The 27007-nt window shown below is 39.0% G+C and overlaps 1 protein-coding gene across 4 annotated transcripts in view; it reads right to left on the bottom strand.

Annotated features, from left to right (window-relative positions):
* Positions 1–3686: 3686 nt before the first annotated feature.
* SPATS2L (spermatogenesis associated serine rich 2 like) overlaps positions 3687–27007 on the bottom strand; it is a 67958-nt gene continuing 44637 nt past the window's right edge. For 3 of the 4 annotated variants that reach the window (XM_085552715.1, XM_015868172.2, XM_032445712.2), the window contains exons 4-13: positions 26352–26460; positions 23153–23202; positions 22017–22257; positions 20107–20307; positions 19552–19687; positions 11632–11690; positions 9008–9117; positions 8358–8460; positions 5462–5679; positions 3687–5132 (exon numbers count right to left, since the gene is read on the bottom strand). In XM_085552715.1, the coding sequence (XP_085408841.1) occupies positions 4734–5132; positions 5462–5679; positions 8358–8460; positions 9008–9117; positions 11632–11690; positions 19552–19687; positions 20107–20307; positions 22017–22257; positions 23153–23202; positions 26352–26460 (1626 nt within the window). In that variant the 3' untranslated portion in view covers positions 3687–4733. The remainder of the gene's footprint in view (positions 5133–5461; positions 5680–8357; positions 8461–9007; positions 9118–11631; positions 11691–19551; positions 19688–20106; positions 20308–22016; positions 22258–23152; positions 23203–26351; positions 26461–27007) is intronic. The other variant, XM_085552716.1, reaches the window with a different exon arrangement.

Consider the following 27007-nt stretch of genomic DNA (forward strand, 5'->3'; position numbering starts at 1 on the left):
GTCTTCTGTTTTCTAGGTTATTTAGAAGAAATCACATTTTTAGGCTTTTCATCATAACTGCAAGGACTTGAAATTTCATTTGCAAGGTAAAACAGAGAAACAGCAAAACTTCACGTACTAATGTGCTATTTAAAGAGACACTTTGCCATGAATGATAGTTATGTAACGGTGAGCAGTTCTGTAATTTTCTGCTGTTCACATGTATATTGAAGACCAGCCTATCTTTAAAATCTTAAACTACTGCAATAAGTCTAAAATGCCACAATGCCAAGGCTCTCCCTATTGCTACTCATTATAAAAGAGACCACAGTGAGAAGGTTTCTTTGCCCTCGTCATTTAATAGCCCTGCTCTAAAGAGTAACATGCATCACACCAGTGAACTTTGATGCTTTTTTCTTTCCCCTCGCAATCACAGTCAATTTTCCAGTTGGTTAGTCCTCACTTTCACACTATTTCCAAACCATCCCTGATATGGCATAATGTAGAAAAGTACTATTCCAAATTAATTTCTAGAAAATTACTTCTCTGTGATTATGTGCCTGTTATCACCAGGATGTGTTTCAAATAGATGTAATTCTATCTGTATGCTTCAGAGGATGGAGAACTCATACTTGCTGTAACCAAGCAGACATTATTTCATCTGCTAGGGGCACATGTTAACACTGATTCCTCAGGGAGACTTCTCATCAGGCTTGTTTTCATCTAAAGAGCCATGGAAACACAATGCAACCAGATGAGCTTCTGTGAACTAGGCACTGAATCAGAGATGCTTCTCTATGAAATACAGCTCAAGTTACTTGTAAGTAAAACAACTGATGATTCTCTCAAGACACTGCTGCCTGTTCATACACTGACTACTCCTAACGAAGCTACCTCTTTCCTTCAAGATGTTCATTCACTCCTTTAAACCCACTTAAATTTTTTAGATAAGAAACATTACATAGTGCAAATCTTACTATGACCAAAGGGAAATGCATGGTCCAGGTGGTATGATTTTGTCTGTTTAACTCTCAATCCATGAAGGACAAATTCTCACCTGGCAACAATGGGAGGCCAGTTGTACCATCAAAAACTTCAGAGTGAAGCTGTCTATTCCATAGCTGCAGTTAGAGTGAAAGTGTCACTGGAAGTAAAGCTCTCTAAGTAAATGAAGGCAAAGCTCCCAAGAGATCTAGATTCATTTTGGGCAACACCTTTTTGCAGAACATCAAGCAGCAGAAACAGGCACAGCTGCTGTCACAGACCTTTGCTCTTTTCTGAGTTTCTCAGTACTTCCTGCAGACATTTCTTTTTGCAGGAAAAAAAAAATATATAAAAAAAATAAAAATCTGCCTGCATTTATCACTTAGCTGAGTAACACTCTGCAAATTCACCGGGCCACATGCATCAATAATTTGACCACTTTCAAAGTTGTCCCTTTCCCATTTGCATCTCTGAGCTCATTCTGGTCTCTGGTACAACATCCATGAACATATTAGTACAGTTTGTTTAGCTGTTCGCTGTACTAAAACAGCTGTATAATCTCAAATTTCTGTTATATACTCAGGTAGGTAACTGGCAGTGGTTCTGGAGCATTTGGCCTTTGGAGCTCACCATATCTCCACTACAGTGATAAGTAAAAGGTACAGCTGATATATAAATTCTTGATACAACCCAGTCACTGCACGGGGAAACAGACTCACCATAGGAAATCCCATCCATCCAAGCTGAAACCAGGTCACTCTCCTACAGCATCAGGATCCAGGAAAATGGTATATATAAGAGTACAAGCTTACCCTTTCCAGTATTATTAGCTTCAGTTCTACAGCAACATTTCCCATGACTTTAGGTCATTAAAAAAAACAAGCAAACAAAAACAAACCCCTTTTTTTCAAGAAAAAAACATCTTCAAATCTTTTAAAGTTTTGCTTAATAAAGCTTGGCTATGTTGAACTACATTATCTTTCTAGTTTTCCAGCCAAATATCTGACCCTTCATTTTGCTGAGTTCTGGCATTAATCTCAATTTGACTGTACACGAAAGACAAAAAGACTGAACCTGTTTTAAAATACCAGACCTCAAGATGTGTTTCCATTTTCAACAGACAGTGCAAAACGCAGTAGGAATTCCACATTTCAGTGATGCAAAAAAACTGTACTTGCTTTGCCAATGAAGAGGAACTATTTTAATCTAAAAAGACTTGCTTAAAAAGCTAAGCTAAGGCTTGTTATTCTCTCACTGATCACTATACAAAACCTGTCCATTCACTGTATCATATATAGCTAGATCTCTAATTTGAAGATTCAAAGTTCTGATTAATTAATTCTATGTATTGTGAGCAGTAAAACACTCCAAGAAAACGGCAAATAAAATTCTAGCATAAAGATAAAAAAAATAAAGGGATACCATTCTGACACAGCTATGTTTCAGAGCCAGCCATTTAACACAGTTAAAACGTGTACTGCAATACTAAAGCATATTTGCTGTGTCAAGACCACAGAATCCGCAGAACCAGCCAAATCCACACTTCTATGTCTCAGCAGAGAATATGTGTTTGTGCCACAGCCTGGGGATAAATGCTGCCTCTCACCTGTTAGTCCTGATCTGTCACGTACTGAGCCTAAAGCACAGCAAAGAGAAGCTGGTATTGAAGACTACAAGGTCGTCCTGTTGTGCTGAGTTATGATTTATGTTAGATTTGATTTGTTTTGAAGAAGCCTGCTTGTAAGGAAGCTGACTTGTGGAATAAAATAACTTCCAATAATCCTGTTAAGTGGAAAAGCTATAAGGAAGGGGTAAAAGTCATTACAGATACCTCAAATATCATTAGGAAAGGGTACAAGAAGAGATAAGTAAGTTTCAGATACTATGTAAAAGCAGTATAATATTGTTGTGTTGTAACACCCATACCGGTGCTGCAGTTACATCTCTAACTGTGAAGTTACAGGTCAAACTGTACAGCAGAAGACAAATATTGAAAATGCATTTTTTCTGGTGGCCACAGCACTCTGACTCTGGAGTTTCAGCTCCCTTTACTTAAAAGGTTCAGCCCAAAAGCTTGATAGGCAATTAACCCAGATAGGAAAAAGGCTTGCAATGCTAAAAAAACCAGTGCTTACCTAGGGATACTTATTTTATCACCGCTATTCCAGAAGAAGATAAGATATTTGCCCTCTAAAACCAGGTTTTACCATCCTTCACGCGTAGAAAACTATACAGCTATCAAGAGAAATAATCAAAATTGTTCATAGAGAGATTATTTTATGAGGGTATGCAGGAAATGTGGGATTCAATACAAAGAAAGTGTGTCATCAGCTCACGGAAATTAGGCAGAGGAAAATGGTAAAAAGCAATAACCAACAATACATGTTCAAAGTGTCCAACTCGTACTGACCTCAGTGGGAAACAGACCCTTTTGCACTTCACTGATTCTGATCCCCAGGCCTCTAGTTCACTTGATGTCAGGTCTGGATTCTGGTACCTTTGTATTTTCAATAATATTGTTTAACATAGGTTTGTCCAAGATCAGCTCTTCATGGCAAGGTGCTGGCCCATGCACCTGTGGCATTGGAATTTAGCTAGAAGCAAAAGCCTGGTCCAAGCCAATCTCAAACCAAAAGCCTCCCACTGACACCAGCTGAATTAAGCAAATGCAACTTGAATACGATCACAAGTGTTTAGGTACTGCGAGGCAGCAAACACCAGAATATTGTAGAAAGAAGATTTTAATTTTTTTTTTTTTGAAGAAACAAGTTATCTGAAATACATAATCAGAACATTAACACTAAGATCTTATTTCAATAGAAAACTCAGAAGGATGTAGTATCTGCTCAAATATGTACCTCCACAATCTGCTGCATGTTGCCATAACAACTTTATCAGTCATAGCTCTCATTAAGGACAGATGGTTTCTACAGCAAAAAATATAGAAAAATAATCTGGATTCAAGTCTAGAACACCTGTGAGTTTTTATATGCAAAAAAATAAATCCAACTAGTCATAGAAAAGTGTCTGAGAAGGATGGAGAATAGGGCTGTGCATCTGAATAGCCATGACTATATATAATCTAAACTTGAACAAAATGAGCATTTTCATAAAAATAGTTTGTCAATGAAAAATACCGATATGTAATACATTTAGTACAAATTATAGGTGAGTCTAAAGATCTCAGTTTATGGAATAATAAGCTAAAATCAAATGTGCTGCTTTTTGAAATGTTCTTGTACGTAACAATACTGTGTGCATGCATGTGTATGTATGTACATGTGCACACAGGCACACGCAGATACATGCACAGAAATAATGAGGTGTATAATAGAGACTGCAGAAAAACTCTACAAGGTTATCTGATTTCATTGCAGATCACAGCACACAGATGTCCTGGGATCCTTCTAATATAGGCTGCTCTAAAGAACAATACTATGGACTGTATAACCACATATCTACAACAAGCCTTTTGCTATTGTGAATTTAATTCCGAGTTCATTTTTCCAATCTAGATTTCATTCCTCTATGTAGTATATGCTGCTTTGGTAAGATTCTGTACTGTCACGACAAAATAACTATGAACATATTTTGCAAAGCTTTGAAAGTATGATTAATTTTGATAATTAGTAAATAATGAAGATACCAATAAGTTTTAAGCAGCAACAGATCTAAAATGTCTGTGTTCTGATTTATTTTCTTCACCATCAAGCATCTTGAGGAAGAAGCTAAAATGAGAATATTTTTCTGCCTGCCTTCACCATGACATTTTAAGCCACCAAAGTCACAGCCGGCACTGAAAGAACAGTGGTATCAGCAGAGACCTCCATCCTCGCAGGGCACAAATTGCATTGCGATACCCTGCCGACACTGCCTCGGAAAGGCCTGTGATCTGTGGTGTCTGCTGTGTGATGCTTCCGTCGGCTCTTTTCTGGATGTGTCACATTCTCTGTGGTCCTTGCAGTTGCAGACTGCTCCTGATTTTTCATAGCTCCCTTGTTTTTAGGTCTGAAATTGTTGTGCTGCTGTCTTCTGTGTTCAGACCTGGAGCTACTCTTTACATTATTTTGATCTGCCTCGTTAGTGGCACCTTGTGGCTTAAGAGATCCATTAAGACGGACGTTTTGGTGCTGTGGGTTGAATCTTCGCCTTTGATTAGAAGGCCCATTCTACCCAAAAAGAAATGGGATAGTTGTTAGGCTGAGTTCTTCTACTAGTAAAAGAAAAGCAGCCATCGGAATTAACTAAAATTGCAGAAAAACATCAGTGTAACTAGAGAGAAAATAGCATTGAAATAGTTCTGATATAACACAGGAACGGAGGTATGGCTAATACGTTACAACTGAGCAGCCTGTAAACATGCTTCCATATTCTTGAAAATAGTGAATTAAATATGGACTAAAACAAAGTCCTTGATTTTGCAGTGAAGGCTTTCAATAATGCAGGTTTTCCTGATATTTTGGACACCATTTAGTTTTGTTTACAACTGGTTTCTTACCTGCTTATTTGTTGGGGTTCCCTGGGGAGAAGACTCTGTAGGATTGGAAGAATGATGACTTTGTACTTTAGTGCTGGTTGTTTTATTAGAGTTCTTGGCATTACTTGAGGACTTCCGAGTGTGTGTATTTTGTTTGCCAGTTGTTGCATGTGAGGTCAATGATGTCAGCACCGAACTGCATGGTGTTCTTGAGGAATAATTGTTCTTTGGGTGAGAAACTATAAAAATAAAAGAAGTATTCTCTATTACCTGTTAAATGATCAATATCTGAGACTGAATTCTTATCTTGCTTACAGTCATATTGTTTTACCTTTCTGAAACTGCCTCATCATTAAGGGTGCCTCTAGACAAAAACCCCACACAGAGGAATTGCACTAAAGCTGGAATGAGGCTGGCAGAAGGCCAGAACACCCCGGTTCCTGTGGACTCATGCTTGTGCTATGGGTTATACTACTTTGTCCATTTGTAATATAAATGTGAGAAAATGTTTTCCTTGGCACAGCTGCCTGAAGGTTAAGGAGGATAAGGACAGCCTAGAGAGCTATGTTGTTAGCTGGAAGACAGTACCATGGTTATCTATCCAACTGGAACCAAATGCAATGCACTCCTCCCTTTCACATAGACCATGCCAAATCTGGCACTATCAAGAACCAATCAGTGTTCATCTCAGTATACTCCTGCTCTCTACTTCTTACTGTTTTAAAATCAAAGGATTTCTCAAGCAATTCCATATCTGAATGTGAAGTACAAACAAATTCTTGAATCCTATCTCTCTGCATTTCCACAAGCTCTTCAAGCTGTCTGCTTCTGTATAATGGCACCTCAAAAAGGAGCCTGAGGATACTGAAGTAAAGCTCTTGATCTTAATTTGTAGTTTTGATTTTTCTGATTATATAATTTCTATGTTTTCTTTCAGCACAGATGACAAACTAGAAAAAGACACCTGTTCTTTTATCTAGTAGGTACTTCAATTTTTCAGTGAAGATGTGGAATAATTTTAGCAACTAAGCATCATCTGCTGTTTTGTTGGGTGGCTTTTTGAGGCTCCTACTAAGTTAAACTAACATCAGAGATTCTCCCAGTAGGTGTCTTCTTCACAAAAACAATGCATTGCTCTGCACAAGATAATGCACTTTCTGTCACGAGGTCTGTAAGCTATGCTGTCACTGAATGCTGCTGCTTTCTCTTCCTTAAAAGACTGCCTATACAAAAATCCAAGTGCTTGACATCAAAACATTCTTAACAGAAAAGATGTACAATCCACTGGAAAGCATTCTGGATAAATGTCAGTCCAACTGCTTTTGTACCTCTTTGTTCTTCATTGTGATTTTATGCTGCCAATGTACTCCTGCTCCTCATGCTGCAGCACACCTACCTTTGCATAGGACCAGGAGCTTTGGATATTGCTGGTGTTAAAGCTTTTAAAAATGGCTCTTTTTAGCTACGGGCCTGGTGTCTCTGTTTGAAGTGTACTTGTACTTCCTAAGTAAAGTATAGACGTCACTGTAGGATGCTTCAAACAGAAACACTTAAACAGCTCCTAGTATGTATAGTATATAGTATGTAAGTCATATCCTGTAAAGTCACTAAGAGCAGATCAGAGGTTCTCTAGTCACCCAGTTCTCTCTGTCAGCTGAAAGATGGCACTGCTTCCCTGCTAATGGCTGTTCTTTGAACTTCACTGACTTGATTTCAATGGGCCTATACCTGAATATGTTTAAAGAATGCCCTGCTAAGATGAGGTATAAATAATTAATTTCCTGAATTAACTGCAGATGGAAGATATTTAGGAGAGCAGCTGAATGAGAACAGACTGTAGCATCAACAGCAGCTGTGGTTACATTCTTGGCTAGCTATGCAGAACTTTCAATCAAACTTCAGGCTTTGAGATAGGTGCAATGAGGTCACTGCGATCAATTAGGTGCATTACTGGGAAGTTTATGCCTTCCTTTGGAACATCCTGGGTTGGCAGCAATGAGAGACAGGATCTGGACCTAGCAGATCTACAAAGTATTCTTCAAGAGCAATTCTTATGGTCTAACAAAATAAATCAGTTATGCCTTATGGGAGTCAGCTGTGCAATCACAAGCCTGTATCAATAGACTACCTGATTTTTTTTCTGTTTCTAGTATTTCCTTAGAAACACTAATTATTTTCTTCCTAAAATTATATTCCTTTCACCAAAATGCACTAGTTTGGCATTGTGTTAATAGCTTGTCCTGATTGATGGTGCTGATGGAATATCATACTGCAGGGTGGCATGGGGCAAAGCAAGATAGCATTTGCCTTTTGGGGGGATAGACTCTTTCTCATCTTTGTCAAGCTTTTATCTCCCATTTTAAGTCAGGAACACGATATATGGAAGATGAATATGAATTTCCAAGCAGGAAAGCAGATGGTTTCACAGAAGTAGTATTTGGGATTACCTTCAGCTCCTGAAAAACCCACTGAATACAGCTGTACAGCTGAGAACTTGCCTCCTAGCAGATGAGAGGCAGATGAATTGATTTCACAATACTATACTCACAAAGAGAAGCTTCCAATGTACTAGTTATTCATAAGTAGCTGTTCAATTTGAGAGTTCTCTACAGTTGACTTCCCATTTAGATGGAGAACTCTCAGTGACCTCAGCAATATCTGAAAATCTCTGACAAAGGCAACTGCACATGCAGATGGTCTGTGCAACATACGTATACTTTGTATAGTATGGTATAAATTGTAAAAATGATGCGTGCATCCTCAACAAACCTCCTGTTTTGACATACCGTTCAGATCAGACTTGCTGTACACACACTCTGGCAGTACACATGACATTACTTCTGCCCAGCATTTCCTGGACAAGCGTTCGGAATACTACGTTCTGAGACTGTAGGTGTATTAAACCACTGACACTTACTCTCTCCACAGAGTTGAATTTGGGTCTTCAGCTGTTCCATGTCACAGGAAAATCGGGCAGACCTGCCCAGCTCTTCATCATATTTCCGTTCGCTCACAAAGTGCTGCAGAAATAAAAACAAATTAAGGGTAATTGGCATTCTAATCAGAAGACTGTATAGATGCTATAGAGACCAATCAGTACTTAAGTCTGCTTTAAAGTTGTGCAATCACTTTACACTATCCTGTTGGCAGGATCTTTATGCAGAATCAAAAATTTTCACATCCTTACCAAACAACACTTCTCACAGTCCCGTGATAGGTGGATCTGTCCCACATTTTGGAAGTGGGTCATTTCACTGGGGTGTCTGCATTTGATCAACTCAACCTGAAGCTATCAGGTTTACTTGTGAACTGGGTCTGATAAATGATACACAAACAGCAAAACTCTCTACTGCTTCACCTCTGAAGGGATAGCTTACACTTCTCTGATAGCATATCCAGATTGCTCAGAGGCCCTATAATTCTTTAATAAGGTATGACTTCCCTACAGAAAGCCAGTTACCCTTTGGTCCACAGGAGGAACAAGCAGCCTGGACATGTTAGCATGATAGCACTGCCTTCACTTTTGTGCAGACACCTCACATGCTCAAGCAAAAGTGAATGCCTGACCTTAATTTCAGCCCTGAGTTCAGACAGTTGTGCTTCAGCCATTTGACTGGCTAGGTCCGTCAGTCTCTTCAGCTCTTCAGCTTTCTTCTGTCGAGCAGTCAGGATTTCCACTGCCAAATACCAGTAGTCAATAATTAATGCTATGAAGCTGAATTTATCTGTAATTCATTATTCTTTAGGTTTTAACACCGTACCATGAGAGAAACGCACACACTTCACACTTTATCTGGACAGAATACAATGCTTCTTGCACAATCGGTGTATTTAACTGAATGTTTGAAAATGGGATAGCTGTCATAAATTCAAATTAAACCAAGTTAAATCAAGTTAAACCAATTCTTCAATGTTTAGACAAATGGAGCAGAGGCGTGCAGTTCTGAGTCTTCCAGTGCCTTATTCCCAAGCACAAATTCAGGCATCTTTTCATTTAGATATTATACATTCCCTAAGACAGCAGCCTGTTTCTGAAGAAATCTTCTGTTTATTTATACAGGGGCTTATAGCTCCCTTGGAAAAATAGAAATAAAAATCTGTACATATTTGGTTTAAGTTCATATCACTGGCACTGCAGGTTTGCTTTCAAGTACAGAATATGCACAATTGCCACTTCTAGGGCAAAGCAGTTGTACAAAGGCCAACTGTCCTTATGAAAAAACACTAAGTATTCACCACTGCCCATATATTTGGTATAAGGAAGTGATGAATATTTATACTTTTACAGGAAAAGGTTAACCATGAGTCACAAAGCAAGTCCACTTACATTCAGGATAATGTGACATATGACAATTTTGGTGGAAAACTGAAAATTCTGCTACCTACACGGGGACTTAATGTAAAAGATCGATTCATGGCTGCTGGGATCAACACTCATACCAGGCAGGAAAGACAGCACCTGCATATAAAAACTAGCAATCACAGACTTTTCAGCTATAGCCTCCTGTCTACAGCTTATGTCCACAGATACGGTAGGTAAATGGGTGGCAGCTGTTGTAAAGTATCATAAAGGCAGAGATTTTCTTACACACGCTGAGACTTTCCTGCCTTCATTTGCTATAGAATTCCTAAGCAGTCTTGGCAAGTCTCAACCAGCTCATCCTTTATAATATCATTTTTGCAGGGTAAGATATTTCTCAGCCCAGTAGCATTTATTTATTGGATAGCAGCTTCTTCTGAAGTACAGAACAGTCCAGCAAATGTAGGGAACACAGAGTAGTGGCTGTACAGCATTATGGGAGCACCCCCCATCATGCAATAGAAGAGCATGTATCACACAAGGTAGGGCCTAGAGGAAGGCAGGATGTGGCTACGGCTCACTTCAACCTGTTGATAAACCTCTACCTACATTACTACTTTTGCTAAGAACAGGCATTTATCTGTCCCTCCAGCTGATCTTTAATTTCCCTTTCGTGGAATACAAACTCCAAGAATGAGAAACGTTTATTGGATTACATGAAGAATTCACCAGCTGTTTTTCTTTGCCCAGTAGTTTTACTGACTATCCTAGGCAACGATAATACTGTTTCTCCCCAAGGTCAGCAATGCCTTTGCTGAAGTGACTGCTTAAACCATACTATCTCATCTCCTACTGACACTTGGAGTAAAAAGCACATTCCCATCCACAGCCCCTCCCACAGGTTAGCACCAGAGAAGCTAGCATACAAAATTCCAAACCTAAACTAAAGCCAATTGCTGCAGCAGCAACTCATTCTTTTTAGTCTACCTTTGTATACAACTGTAAAGAGACTTAAAAGTAGCAACAGATAACTTTTCTTTTAATTAACTAGATCTAAATACATGTGAAGCATTCAAGAACACCTCCCTTGAAAGGGCCTTACATTCACAAACAAATGAAAGAATTATATGCATCCATATCAGCAATACTTTAATTTACCAGGCAAAGTATCATTCTAACAACACTTAGTTTATTCTTTAGTTCCAAGCATAGCTTTCTCTATTGAAACATACTCCCTGGATTACTTGTCCATGAATACTATGTCTCTGGTGGGTATAAGAAAGATAATACGATATGCTAATACATGTCAAACTGCTTTTCCCCCTTCAAACCATAAACATACCTTAGCTATATAAGAGACAGAGATGGCATGAAAACCTGGTGTGAGATCAGCTCTCACAGATTACTAAGAAAACAGATTCCAGTAGACATCTAGGTTTTACTGTTATTCAGGAGCATGATCACTACCCCTTAAAGGCACACAAAACCAGAATAACCTGTTCCTCTAACAACTTCCAGCATTGTATCTCATATATGATGACAAGCAAGCAAAAACAACGGTTAAGAAATCAAAATAAAATAGTTAACAAATCACAGAAATAAGGGAAAAACAAGAGGACCAAAAGTCTGTGTTAAGTAAGTAGAAGGAATACATTTTAATCTAACTTCATGTAAATTTCTGGTTTACCCTTATGTCAAAATATTGAAGCTTTGCTATACAAACCTTATAAACAAACTATAGAGAATCTCTCCCAAAACACCTGAGAATAGGCATATAAGCAAAAATGTGAGAATGCTGAGAACTGAATTGATACATAGTTTGCTTTTTTGCAAAACAAAACAAATATTTACATGAATATACCAGAAGTTCCCTGACATGCTTTGTACTTACTGGCTTCTTCTTTAACTTTGTCAATTTCTGCCATTAACGACACTTCCTTGTCTATGATGCTGAAAAAAAACCAAAAAACAATAAAGGAAATAACCATTTAGTCCATGCCATAACTCCATCAAGACCAAAAGCAAAACTACACAAAGACTTCGGATCTTAGTTACGGGAAGTAATGAAATAAAAAGGATTTTAAAAGTGGATGCTGAAAGAAAGGCACGCTCACTACAGAGATTACTTATTATCAGTGCATTTAGTTATTATCAGTTAATTTAACCAGGCACTTCCTTGGTTTGCCTGTGTGCCTGCACAGATGTGGAGGTCACTCTAATTTACTTCTTCTGCATTGTCTGGGCACCGGCAGTCATCAAATGACAAAACATTCCCTTTTCTAACTAAGCCAGATACACCTCTGCTGCTGCTCAGGTTAATAAGGCTCAGATTTCAGTGCTGTACTGACAATAAAACAGAAATATAAGCATATGGAAAGGGCTATTTCTGTTCCTATGGAGATTTTTTTATTTTTTTTTTTTTTGCAAAGTATGTCAAAATAAGCAAGAAAATACTTTGTGATATGAATAAGCCTAGAAATATTTCTATGACAGAAGTAAGCTTCCTCATCCACCAAAGACTGGGAAGGAGTGGTTCCCCTTTCACAGGGCTTTCTGAAGTTTTCATAAGCTCTTCCTTTCTTGAGGCCCTGAAGTGCAACCCCAGACAGTGCTTCTAGTCACCTAACTGCTAATGCATTAGATGGGTCTACTGAGAGCAGATGAGGTCTAGTAAAACTTTTGTATCACCATTCCAGCAATGTCATTTGGTGAAGTATCAGCTGTTTTCCAGTGGGTAGCACACCGGTACGTCCCTCGTTTCTCTTCACAGGATTATTCTTAGCCATATTCATGTTTAATAAACACTCCCAGCATCAATAGTTCTGCTTGCCTAGGTGAGTAATCTCAAGCAGCTGGGGGGAAACTGCAAAAAGTTGGTCAAGCATCCACGCTCACTTAAAGGAATAGTGGAGTTCTCAGCTCAGTAAAATCATCCTTGAATGCAAGCTTGTGCACCCAGCTGAGGACAACAGGCCTTCAAGACCTAAAAACAGCCACTTGAAATTTGCTTGCCTTCAGAGACACACTGCACAGTATCTCCAGAATATAACATACTGAAATCTGACACAGATAAGGCAGGCAGAGCCAGCCCAAGATCTCTCAACAGTTTGTCACACAACTCTGTGTTCAGCTCCTGATCTGTATTTCAAAATGGCACAGTGTATACTGGTGAAAACAGAGGGCTTCTTAGGATCAAGTAAGCAAAGATCCTATGGTGTTCAGAGGGCAGCAGTCAATAACAAAAGATTTTTGGAGAGAAGGATGCACAGGCTGTTAACTAAAACAGGGCAAGATTAAGGAGCAGGAAGTGTAGGCAACACATGGCAGATACACAACTGACAGCCAGAAATTCACCAGATATATCATGTTCAAGCGCAATGAAGCTTTCTTGAACACCTTCCCACAGATTAATGAAGTTCACACAGGAGGTTTGCAACCAAAGTTCTGCAGAGCCCTACCCTCAGGTTTTACCAGTCAATCATGCCACCTTCACAGTGACTCCCAAAAGCCAACAGTATTCTCCAGTCATACACATTAATCTTGGACTATAAAGAGTCAAGTGATAATTCAGCTCTTTAATCTGAATAGAGATAGCATTTTCAGTTAATCTTTTGTAACCATGTGCTACAGTAAACTTCCTCGGCTTCCACAGCAGGTGACTGAAGTGAGTTGGGCAAGTTCTCCCTTGATATCTATCCTCCACAAAGATTGTTATGGTCTTCATTACTTTCCCCTATCTTCAAGAAATCTGTACATTTTTGCTTTTGCTACTTCTGTTACAGAAATGCTTCCCTAGTGTACCCCACAGGTTATATAATGTTTCTGCTGGGAAAAAAAATATTCAAGCAGCAAGCCTGCATTAGCAGAGCTCATCAGAAACCTATTTTGGCCCAGGTCATTCCCTGACTGTCCTCCCCCAACTCCAATGACACATCCTGGCTAAACAGCTTGGCCACTATCATTTTATTTTGATGCCAAGTAAAAACAATTTTAATACCAGAATAAAAGAAATACAACTGCTATGATATATTTCTCATACTTTATAGTCAGACCCCATCTGTTACTAGACAGTTTTCCAGTCCTAATGTTTCAGTGTGGTCTCTGATGAACATTTTAGGAAAGCATTTGGACATTGAAGCAGTCGAGGCCAGGAATGTGATGACTGGCAGTGCAACAAAAACTGTAGTTACAAAGAGACATAAAAAACAAACAACAACAAAAAAAAAACACTACAAAGAATAAGAAATAAAGAGGAAAGAAAAAAAAAAAAAAAGAGCTTGGTGCCTTTGTCATTACCAGTTAATGTAATAAATATATTTTCTTCAATAGATCTTCATGGGGTTGTCTTCCCTGAAGAAAAGGAAGCTGTATTAACTCATTCCAGCTGAGGACACGGATTCTCTCTCCACATTAGGAATGGAGTATACTAATTCTCATCTGAAAGTGTACAGCTACATTCCTTAGCATGGAAATTGAACTATCATACATCATGGAATAATGGAGGAAATTAATGTTTCCTTTGAAAACTTGTAAGCCAACTAGCTCTAGGAAATGTTAGATTTCTTCTTAGTTCACAGAAGGGTCAGTTATTAAGGAAACTGAGTAGGAATCAATTTGATTCCTTTCCTACCCACAGAGAGCATCTTGCCAATTGCTAACCAGGAGAGAGCATCTGTAGCTTGGAGCACAGGTTTCAGCACCATTTGATTTTAATAACCAGGTGATTTTGACGTGAGTTCCAAGGACAAGATACTACTACTGAAAGAACACAGCAACAAAGAGACTTACCATAAAAAACATTCAGATGCGTCAAAGAGGGCCAGAGTTTGTGCAGTAAAGATATGATATGCTGCTGGGGAGATAGCACTGATTAAGAATCCTTTCACATAAGAGATTCTAAAAGTAAGAACCTAACAAAGAGTAGGACACTTAAGTGGACACTAATTGTGCCTGGGCTTGCATAGCATGCCACAGCAAAAGAGCTGCAAACATCATCTCACTGCAGTCAGTTGCCAGCTCAGCAATGATAGGGGTAAATCATGTGGACAGCTGCCTCATTTCACACTCATACTCGGAACAAATTCTAAATTTATTCTGACATTAGAGGAAGCAAATTAATCTCTCTCTAGTTTACTGCATGAAATTTAGAGCATATATAGTAAAAGAGATATTCACTTGTGGGTTTTCAGTCAGCTGCAACACCACAATTTCAATCATTTTAGTGAAATTTTAATGGTGTTCCTTCAAAAACAACTGCTTCAAATTGCCAGATTTACAGCCTCATTGATAAGGATCAGAAGGCTTCATGATACCCAGAATATTCTCTGTCCTCTTGTCTCTCCTAGGCATCATGGTAAACCTCAGTACACCTTGAGCACTCGGGAAAAAAAAAGGCTGAGATGCCATAGAGGCAAACATGTTGATGCAACTGAAAACAGCAGACAGAGATGAATGGGATAGCAGTGACTGGTATAGGTCCAATTCACATTACCCTTTCTGAGCTCTTTCAAGCCCCAGAAATCTGCCAGTCTTCTCCTAGAGGTGTTTACTGAGCACCACTGCTTCCTCAGAACAATCAGCTCTGTACACAATTTGACAAATACTGTTGTTTTGGAGACTGAAAAAGACATAGGTACCATATTCTGAATGACTGAAGTAGGGCTCTTCATCTGGAAGGACCCACTGGTGACCTCAGCAGGTGAGAAACTCAAATCACAACATACAATATGAGTCTTCTTTTCATGAGGGAGAGAATGTGGCCTGGAGCAGCAAACAGGCTGTTAGCTGGGGGGCACTACTGGGGGCTGATGACTTCAGCTTAAAAACAAAATATAGGGCATGCTGTTCTCCAGTGACTTTGCTCTAGCAGAGGGCTTTGGAACAGACCCCAGTAGTTCCCCAAAGCTGAATTAGTTAACCATCTGCTGACAACTCAAGCAAGTTGTAAAATAGTGTGGGAAAGTTAGTACTGTCACAGACCCAGATATACCTAAGCTGAGATCACACATGGATTCAAGCAAGCCCTCAACTCCATCCAAGAGACCTGATTGGCTTATGGTTTATCACTGCCCTTTATTTCATGTATCCATTTCCCTTGTAGCAGAATATACCTGAACCACAGGCAAAGCGAAAACAACAAAAAAGCCTCTACTAAACTGCATATTTTACAAAAGAACTCACACCCCAATCAGCAACTGTGCCTGTCAAATGTTAGCAAAAAGAACTAGAACAATGTGATGAGAATGTAAATACAGAACTAATCAGGACCTATAACAGGTGATTACAGGCTTGGTAGGATTACTGAATGGCCACGTTTCATGACTGCAGGAATGATACTTGAAGTATCTACTGCAGTAAACACTGTAAGAAAAGGTGTTCTTACAACACATCTTTTGCAATGTCTCAGTAAGCAATATTCTTCCAATATTAGCTTAGTTGTATTTGAGTGTTCACAGTCTTTGAAGCTTATTTGATCACTGTATTAGAACAAGCACAATGTTTACACGGCAAACCACATTACATGAATTTTCATTCTGATCACAAATACAGTCTGTAAGCAGCTAAACAAAAGACAGTAAATCAATTTCACTGGAATTCTTCCTCTCCGTAGGGTACCATCTGTCAATAGTAAAAGATCCCCAATGGATTTCAGTTCTTCAAGTTCGTTATATATTGCTCTATACCTATCATTGCTAATATTGTTCTCTCCAGCAGCCAGCTAGCGTGGTGGTTACTGATAAACCCATTATAACTAAATCTCTATTTGATTTTTTCTTAATAGATTTCTTCACAATCAGTTAAGAATTCATTATCCTAAAAACTTATTTAAACTTGAAAACTGACATAGAAAGGCATCCTGCAAAATAGCACTTCTAAATTTTATTTATATACAAATGAAGGCATCAACTTAGAATTTTACCAAGCTTCAAGAACTGTGTGAATTGTACCATGGCTTGTAAGAAACTGGCAAGGTTTTACATAATTTTTACATCAATTTGTCATGGATGTCTTTCCTGTCTGAGTCTCAGTCCTGATTCAGTTAATGGTATCTCATGACTGTACTGGTTTTATACAGCTAGCTTAAATGCATTCTGCTATGGCAGAAGGCTGTGAATCCTGTTCCTGTGCTCCTGATAGTTAAGAGAGGTAACTTTCCCAGAAGCATCCTGGAAAGTCACAAAAAAGGGAGAGGAGTTTGGCTCTTAGAATCAATAAACATTTTTGAGATTATTCCCCTTATGTGTTTATTAAGTCAGATTTCTCCTTAACACGATGCTGAGATCAGAAAGGACACATTCACTTGCTTTTTCCTCCACGTGCTCGCAATTCTGCTGAAGAAACACACCCACAAATGTCCAGGTAAGAAAAAAAGATAGAGGCCATGCAGTACAAACAGGAAATGAGACAGTGAGATCTACCCTCCCAAGCATAGTGGGAAAAAAAAAAAAAAGGTATTAAGCAAGTCTCTGTAAAAGACTACGAGGCCAGGAGGGGGACTATGAATCTCACTGTTTCAAGAGATCCATCTGTTCCTTCCACTAGTACTAAGCCAAAGAAAGTAATCCCAAACTGCTGGAGACAGCGAGAAAAAAGCAAGCACAAGCTCCAGCTGCTGTAGCAGGCAAGTGGCCAGCCTCAGGCCAGAGCTGCTCTCTTCAGTCCTTCCAGACCCCCCAGGCAGTGTGAGTTAGGCTAGGGGCCTAGGTAGAAGCAGTGCTTTTTGAAGGTACCTGAAAACAAAGCTGGGCTCCAGGAAGCCTAAACTTTTGGGAGAATACTTATCCTCTCTGCTGATAAGGTTACAGACTGGATTGCATGATTGATGGGCAAGTAAGAATCAGAACAAACTGCTAGAGGATTTGAAAATCTCTTTAGACACATAAGGACTAAAGAACATCAGCTGAAGGACAGACACATAGACAGAAAGATAACGAGGATTGCCTGAAAATGCTGACCATAGCACAGAAACTTTACTCAGTGTAAAGCAGTACCAGCCCTGACCTTCCCAGGCACGTGCCCATACTTTATATTAAAACAGCTCTAATAAGGAAAGGCCTTCATCCAGTACCACTGAATCTGGAGTGTAGGAAGCAGAAAACCATAATCTTTACAGTTCACCAAGCAGGGGTTCCAGTAAGAGGATGGCACCATTATGCAGTTGTGAGCACCAACACTGTACAGCTTATCCCTTGGCAGTGAATTTTTACATCCTTTTCAAATGACACATTCCCCCATTTAACTGCTACTCTGCTTTTATACTGAATTAGGCAGCAACAGCAATCTTGCTTTATCTTCTCCAGACATACAGTACATGTTTCTCTGAATGGATCTGAATACATTTTTAAAGTGTTACCAAGGCCAGAGCCCTTCTTGGTGCTGGTTTTCCTACTTTTTATAAACCACTGGACATACCAAAGTGTTTGAGAAGCAACAAGCAGAATAGGCTTGTCTTTCTTTGGTCAGATTCTGCACACAGAGTAATTAAATCTGTCCCTCACTACTACAGAGTGTCTTCCATTTGTAGTTGGAAGCAGACTGTATGGATGAGTAGCAGATGTTTCTTTTCAGTCCTCCATATGACTGTGTGGATGCCCAATATGTGCACATGATTTGCTGGCTAAAGGTGCTATGAAAAACAGTGGCTCCACTTGTACTTAACTTACTTCACTCAGATTTCCTGGGCTCTCCTTTTATCCCCAAGGTAACTATTCAGTCTTTCCGTAGAAGTGTGAGAACACAATCACAAACATGGGTTTTAACCTTGGCAACAAATGCCTCAAACATGATTGAGAGAGGAGATTGCTGAGTTTTACTGATCCTCCCCTGCAACTTAAATAGTTTGTCATCCTTCTCTTCCTTGTCTTACCCTACTGTATGATGTGGCTGCGTTCTGACATTTTGGCAGCTTATATTCTCACTCATACAGAGGTGCACCTGATGCACACACCCCTCAGACTGATTGCAAGGAGCAGAAACACTGACCCTGTTAGAAGGATCTTCTTCATAACTTTCAGGTACACAAACAAGTTCAAGAAAGAGTGCCCACTCAGGCTGCTCTGTCTCTTTCTTAGCCCTAAGGAAAGCAATACCATAGCAGCCTTTGCAAAAAATGATAAAGACGACAGTGCCAGGCATAGCATATATATAGCAACATGGAATTTGCAATAGAAGCACTTGTGACATCTACAAATATATGTATTACATGCTGAAAAATCAGCAAATTATAATGGGGAAAAAGAAAATGTAGAAAAGAGCAGGAGAGAAAAGAATGAGGAAAAGGAATGAATTAGAGATGATAACTTGAAATAAGTGTGAAGAAGAAACAATTGGGGGGGGTGCGGGGGGGGGAAGAGAATGGTGGGAAAAGAAACAAAGAGTATGGAAAACATAGAGAGCAAAGGATGTGATGCCAAAGAAGGTAAGACTGCATCTCTTCTTTCTCCGCATCTTAAAAGTGGAAAACAAGGATTACAGAATATGCCACAGAACTGGACTGTGGGGAAAGCTTTTACTTGCTCAGTTACGCTGCCACTGAACTTGATATGAAAGAATTAGATAAAATGGATAGCCCTGGAAAAAAAAAATCCACTAGGTTTTATTTTTTCCTAAATACTGCAGTTTTGTTCCCCTTTATGTATGTAAACACAGATATGCATGTATTGCATCCGTACTGCTGAGTTGTTTCTCAATTACGTGACATCTTTTTTTTGATAAGAACAAATAAACAGAGCCTAAGACCACCAATGCCAATGGCCTGCGTGAGTCCCTTGTTCTTAGCTGGTTCTGAGGGACCTTAATCTGAGTTACCTACCAGCTGTGTAGTTCCGCAAAAGCAGCTTTGATCTTCTTCACTGAATTATCTACTTCCTCTTTGATCATCATACGATATCTAGTTAGAGAAACGGTGCAACGCTGTAAGTCTTTTACTGATTTTTCAATGTTTGGCCCTAAAACAAAACAAAACAAAAAAACAACAAACAAAAAATAGCACAAAAGTCAGAAAGCTCATTTTGGCTTTTCTGAATGAGGGAGCAGGAACAATTTAAGATATTTTTGCCCACTGAAGTCCAAAAGCACACATTTTCCTTAGTTCTTCTATGATGTTCTTAAGTTCCTAAATATGTACACACAAATTCATTCCTCAAATCAGATATTTGTCAAAGTAGCTGTAATAAATCAAATTATTCATTTGAAATTTCATACCATTTGAAATCAGCTATAAATTGTTGTGCTCATTTCTGTTAGACTGAACGTGATTTTACTCCCACTTCCCAAGACATCTCTTCTTCACATATTTTTTATTCTAGAGGCACCAGATTTCTGACCATTTTATTACACAACGACCACATGAAGTGACTTGCTTTACCTCTTTTTTTCACTGAATCATCTGTTTTTGTTTCAAGTTGGCTTGTAGCATTGGATGATTTAACTGAGGAAGATTTTGACTTTGGCCTGCCTAGGTTACCCTGGAATTGAACTGATGACTGAAGAGGCTCGTGCTGCTCTACTCCATTCACAGTCGCTGGACTTAACTCCACAGACACTCTCTGATGCTCACGTTCTTGGACTGCAAGAAAACATTAAGGTACAAGACATGGAGTTAGAAGATTCTCTAGCAGACTTTGACTCATTGCAGGAAACCATCACACACAAAAAGGCACACTGGAGACATCTAATACAAAGGGAGACAGAATAACAGCAACAAACCTAAATTAAAAGCAATATCCACACATTCTCTCATATCATACTGTGGCACATCACAGGGAAACACCAGCCTTACTTTACTATCTTGTTCCTGGAGTCCCTTTCAGGCAGCCACACTTTTATGGCTCTGAAGGACCTAACCTCACAGACAGTGAGATGATATGAGGAAGGCTTCAGCCTGCTGTTTCTTATGGGGAGGAAAACACAAGGAGCTCTCAGCAGACACCTGTGATATTTCTATTGTGTCAGCTGTCTGAAGGTGACAGTGAAATGCCTACAGTAACATTAAATTGATAGGAAAGGAACAAAACCAAACAAGTCTGACAGTGACAAAACATAAGAGATTGCAACACCAAAGGAAAAAAATGTGAGACGAGTGCTCTCAGGATGCGCTTCAGCATTTCAAATGGCTTTAGCACAGCCCGTTTGACTTGCCCAAAAACCAAGAAGGCACAGTTTATGAACCAAAAGATCTTGTTCACTCTGCTCACTGTTTAGTTCTGTGTACTTAAGCACACAATTAGTAACATTTTGTGTCGTTCAACCTCAAGAAAGTAGCTACTAAACTGTCTGCAAGACCAGAAACCTAGTGCATCTAGTAGTGTTGAAGAACCTCCCAACTTCCAACTACTAGGTCAGGACACACCTAAAAGCTTATAAAAATCTTAAAGCTATGGTAATATGTATCATATTTGCAATTTGTAAAAGCAAGAAAAAAAACTAATAGCAGCCGTAATCTAGGGCTGCCAGAAGCTTGAAAGTGAAGAGATGAAACACTGTTACAACCAACAGCATTAAAAAAAAATTTAAAGGGCAAAAGGTTTCATAGATCTTCTGCAGAGAAGGTTTGTTCTCATTGGTATTACCATAAACAGTAATTCTGTACCTACTAGAACTCAGCAAGTAAGAATTTCTGTGTTACTGCTCCCCAGAGCTTCCAATTCAGTATCTAGACCCTAGCAGAAATGCATACGTACTAAGCAACTATTCACACACCTTCAACACTAAGGCCCTCCTTTCCCTATCACAGAAAATCAGTGGAGATCCACTCTGGCATTCAGAGATGAGGGGGGGAAAAAAAAAAAAGAAAAAAAAAAAAAAAAAGGGCTAGTCTGGGCTAGGCAATAAAAAAATGTTATGATATGCAGCAGGCCCACACTACCTAAATTACTTTGCCCCACGTTAGGGACCTGATCCCTCCTGTCACCATCTTATACCAAAGTACCAAAGCCATTTCCAAACCCTGTATTCTCATGTATTCATATCAGTCATACTCTGCATCAGCTGAGCCTCTCTGATTACAGTTTGAACTATTGGCTCAAAAGAAGAAGGGGGGAAAAAAAAAAGAAAAGAAAAAAAAAAAAGGACATTGCAAGGATACTCATTGCAAGATAAACTGCATCCAGTCACAGATCTACCGGCAAAGATTTATCAGATACATACACTTTGCACAAACATCCCTCTCTGATATCCTTTTATTACATTCTACATAATAGCAGTAAAATTATGATCCTTATGTAAATAGGCTTGTCTACTGCCACCTAAAAGGTGCCTTGTCCCAGGTGAACTGACCTGTGGTTTCTGGACAGCCTGGCGCTGACGCTACAAATTGTGGTCTTTTGTTGTCTAGAGAAGTGGCTTCCAGTTTCTCATTGGCAGAATCATCACAACGGTTGTCCTTAGAGCATCCATTCAGATGGCAGCCAGGCATTCTCTGGGGCTCCTGAGATGCCTTCTCAGGCCCATCATTCTTATTTTTAGCATCCTTGTTGCCTGGGTGCTGTTTAGATTTGCTTCTTTTTCTCCTATTATTCTAAATTGAGATATATTGCAAGAACAGACATTACTTAGAGCAGCTCATAAATTCAGTATATACAAAGACCAATATTCTTAAAATGCCATATAAGTGGCATTCACTACAATGCAATTTACATACAATGTATTATATAGCACACCATGGTATCAGATCAGCTGAAAATATAAATAGTTTCAAATGCAAACAGAAGACCCACACTATTTTTCCTCTTTCTTCTAAACAGAACAGTTATACTGCAAAATGGTAACAGAGCCTGGGCTTCAGTGAAGCTCAGATAGCTCCTAACAACCATGGCGACACCCATTAAGTAACATGGAAAATCCCTGAAGGCATCCTTCTTTTCTGGATGAATAGGAGCAGAAGACAGAGGTTAACTACTGCTGCTTTAATTCTTCAACCGATAAAGCGGAGCCTCCAGGACAGTGCCTCCCTAGGCTGCCATATGTATCCTAAACATATTCTTGAAGTGTCTGACCTAGGAGCAGCCCTAGTACACACTCCTAATTGATGACTCATATGCATATGTTATTCTTACAACCAGAAGCAAAACCTCTAGAGCTAAGTAGCCGTGACTCTCCAGGACACAACTGCACATTGAAAGTAGGCTTGTTTGCAAATTTATTCTGTACTTGTCTAGAGTCTGGCTTCTTCTAACACTTTCAAACATGCTGTTCTAGAAACAAAGAACTCTGTACTAGAGAAACAGCAACAGATGAACAAGATGAAAAATAACACACACATTTGCTTTCAGGTATTCTGAACAGGGGCATGGATGAAGACAACTATGTTAGCAAAGGCAGAAAAAGTACAGGCCAAAATGAAACTATTACATTCAGTTGCAGACAGCTGATAAATGGTCTGAATGCTCTAATTTTCCAGAACAAGTCCTTACCTTCTTTTTTCCTGTCATATTCCATTCTTTTAGAACCTGAGTTGCGCTACCTAGAGAAAGGAGAGAGAAAACATTTCAACAAAAGTTCAGCTGTGAGAAAGAAAATCCCTATTTGGGAAGAGTTTCCAGTTTCCTAGCTGAGCAGCATTTCTGTTTGTGAATTTTCTAATGTCGGGAAAATGAAAGAACTGCTGTCTCCCTCTTTTCACTTGGTAGCCTTAGGTGACTACACTGTGGATGAGCTATTTGACACTAGTGCTGTTTATGCTCTTCCTTGCACAAAATAACTAAGTGGATGCCCGACTTAATGCACTACCAGAAGCTTCAGAAAATAAACAAACAATAATTTTTAAAAAATCAGTATTTAGCCTGTAGGAAAAGTATTGCAGTACCCCACATAACACCGCACAAATTAAGTTCTCCATCCAAACTTCTTCATATTTTTAAATCTTCTGGCATTTTGGCAGATGTTTCCTGCACATTATCTGCCATGTTCAGAAGACCTAAGAGCATAAAGCTGAAGATTTAATTAGCATATAAAAACATAATTTTGTAGACAAGTGCAGAAACCCTGCATCCATTGGTCCATATGTAGGCCTGGCAGTAAAAGCCATTATTCACACTTTGTATACCTGAAGCTTTGTCTGCCAGTCCCAGTGTTTGGTTAGATAAAATGTTCAGAACAAAGTGAAAACAGCCTTGATCAGGTCAGATGCACTTTGGAAGAAAACTATTCTACATCCTGTAACCACTGGTGTTTGCTCCTTGATTCTAAAGTAAAAATGTGGTCATGTAAGCATGCAGCCTGCACTGGCATCCAGACTGTTATGGGCAGTATCTGCCACAACAATTTTCTTAATCACAACTAAGCTAGAACTTTCCTGTGTGAATCTGAGAATCATTTCGCCATTTTTTTTCTAGTAAATTCTTATTAACTACTCTGTACAAATGGGTTTATGTCCTGCTATTTTTTTACTCATTCCAGATGACACCCTTATTCAGAAATACTGCAGCTTTCAGACAACCATGAGTGGTCAACTTGCATTCAGACAAAAACATGCAAGGCTTTCAAATGCACCAAAATTATTTTTCTATTCCAATAATACCGATGTAAGATTACATTGTGAGTCTCTCACACATGTGAAAAATGATTATGTCTGTTCGCAGCAGTGCTAAGACTGATTTGATAAACTGAACAAACACCTATGGAATCCAAACTTGTACTTTGCTTCCCAGATCATGCAACTCTGCAGACAGAAGGTTAAAAAAGCTTCCATTGCACATGTAGTTATTTATTTATTCTTAGTTATATATACACATACATAACCCCCTTTCTTAGAAGTATGCTATCTTTGATAGAAGCTGCTCCACTATGGTGAAATAAAACCACAGTTGCTGCCTACTGAACTCCATGCTGTTGAACATGTGCAGTTTTACTTGACAGCTTTGTCAGCTGTTTCCACAGTAGCACCCAGTACTTTTTGTGTTAGATGGCACTGCCTTAGTTTTACTTCCCTCAGTTGCCCTGTGAGTTAGTCATTCACATCAAAATATGACTTAACACACTAGCTGTATTCATTCTATCCACAGTAGCAGCTGAATGGACACAATTCTCTGGTGCCACTTTGTGCCTAAAGAAATCAGGACTTCTGTCTATTGCTGTTGCTAAACAAAGAAGAAATATGTAGGTGACTCCAAAAGTAATGCTTTCTATTTATTTCCACAAAAGCTACAACAGCTACAAGGAGAACAATAACACTATTTGGAAGAGCAAATTCTCAGCTACAAAACACTATTTTTCAACAGCTGCAACCATCATCTATGCCTTTTCACCAGTGAAGAACAAAAGCCTGTCACACTCATAAAAATCTGCACCAGCAGAGGTGACTCGCTGTTTCACAACAACTACTACTACTACAGCATTGTTGCAAGGAAAACACTGCGCACACAGTCCAACTTTCACTGTGCTCACAACCACTACTTCGTCTCCCTAAATGTTTAGCAAGTGTAGATGAATGTCAGTGGGTGCCATTTTCTCCACATGGAGGAGTTCAGTGACACACCTTGGCTGCATTCACACTTCCATGTCAGACACCATTCTGACAGACTGCCCCTCTGCTACTACCTGTCACACACAACAACATGTAATTTCCATTGTGGGGGGAGGTTCAACCTCTAATGCCATACCATCAGCATCTACCTTTGACATTGTGGGCTGACACAGTAAAACAGGAGGCGTTGCTTCTGGAGTAGAATTTTGATGCATTTGTGATTAGTCTGCTAACATCTACTTTCTGTATGTTTGTACATAATTCTTAGTACATGATAATGCTTCTTGACAGATACGTCTCAGTAAATTATTCCAAACTAAAATCAAAACTATTCTGAACTAAAATAGTTATGAAATAAGCAGCTCGGTGAGATAACAATTCCCTTATGTTTCAGTATCACTGAGTAATACGAACAGCCCCACAGCATTGATTTGTTTTTTAAGATACAAAGGGCTTGTGAAATGCTGAACTTCTAATGTCTTTGAAGCACCCTCATGCCACAGAATTTTGAGAGGATTTCCTCACATTATGCCAGTATTGCTACAAAGGTTTCTTACAGACTTTGAGGAAAGTTCAAAATTCTTACCATTATTTATTTATCAGAAAAGTGTTATTCAAATACAAGTGACCTTTCACTAGAGATGGCCTCACTATGCAAAATACAAAGCCGGATATAGATTTAGACCATCTCTAACTTTCAATTGAGTCTTGGTTCAGCCATTATAAATATCAAAGCTATTTGCACAGTTTAAATTGAGGTTTGAATGTCAATGTATGCGTCAAGTTCAGGAGTTCATGGGCCCAGTTATCTGCTTCAGAACAACCCCCAATTTCCATGAGCAGTCTGTCTCCAGCAGTGAATCATATTATGACATACAAACTTTAAAGAGCATTGGCTTTCATCAGAAAAAGAAGGTCTGCAACAAGAATTACACTAAAAATAACCTCACAGAGAAAAGATGATCAGTCAGGTCAAGCTCATGTTGTGAAGAAACAGAGATGGAGACGGCAGGATTAAAAATAAAAAAAGAACTGGTAGTGACACAATCACCTGAATTTCAGAAAAACAACAGAAAACATACACTAACAAATACTTCAGCATGTAGTTAAAACCTTCATGCCTTAGTGGAAAAAAGTACTGTACTTACCATCTATGAAAGCCTGGACAGCCTTGTCTACATTGTTATCAAACTGCTGCAGCACCAGAACTATTTCATTATTGCTTTTGTTTGGAACAACTGATCGGATTGCATTGATCTGGAAGGAAAAGAAGGAAGGTAATAATACACAGGTTTATTATATTCTTTACTGAAAGACAGTACTGTGCAAATGTCCACTTATATCGATGCTTACAAAACACAATAATGTACCTGTATAATGCAGCATCTATCTCCTCACCTGCCTCCGACAACAAACAGAAGCAATTTCTTCAAGAGACCAAAGTATAGAACTAGCAGCTAGTATACTTGGAACCAAATCCAATCCTTAGCTACATCTGGAGAACTCGATTAACAGAGCTTAGGGAGTTAGCCCTTAGGTTCTTTTTTTAAATCTGAATAAAGGACAAGATCTTCCTTCAGGGTACTGTACTCCACGGATCATCTGTTATAGCCATCAGTGATTTGATTTGCTCTGCTACAATTTCATAGTAGTTCCTATTGTTGTATTGTCTTTATTAATCTCATGCCAAATGGTCATTCAGCCCACTAATTTTTTTTAGCATGTTACTGTTGGAATCACACTGACCATTTACTTTCTCGCATAATACATCTGAAAGTAGATGGAACTAAATGCTAGACAAGTC

The sequence above is a fragment of the Coturnix japonica genome, chromosome 7, assembly GCF_054131305.1.
Source record: "Coturnix japonica strain WE chromosome 7, WE-NBRP24, whole genome shotgun sequence".
NCBI classification, from domain to species: domain Eukaryota; kingdom Metazoa; phylum Chordata; class Aves; order Galliformes; family Phasianidae; genus Coturnix; species Coturnix japonica.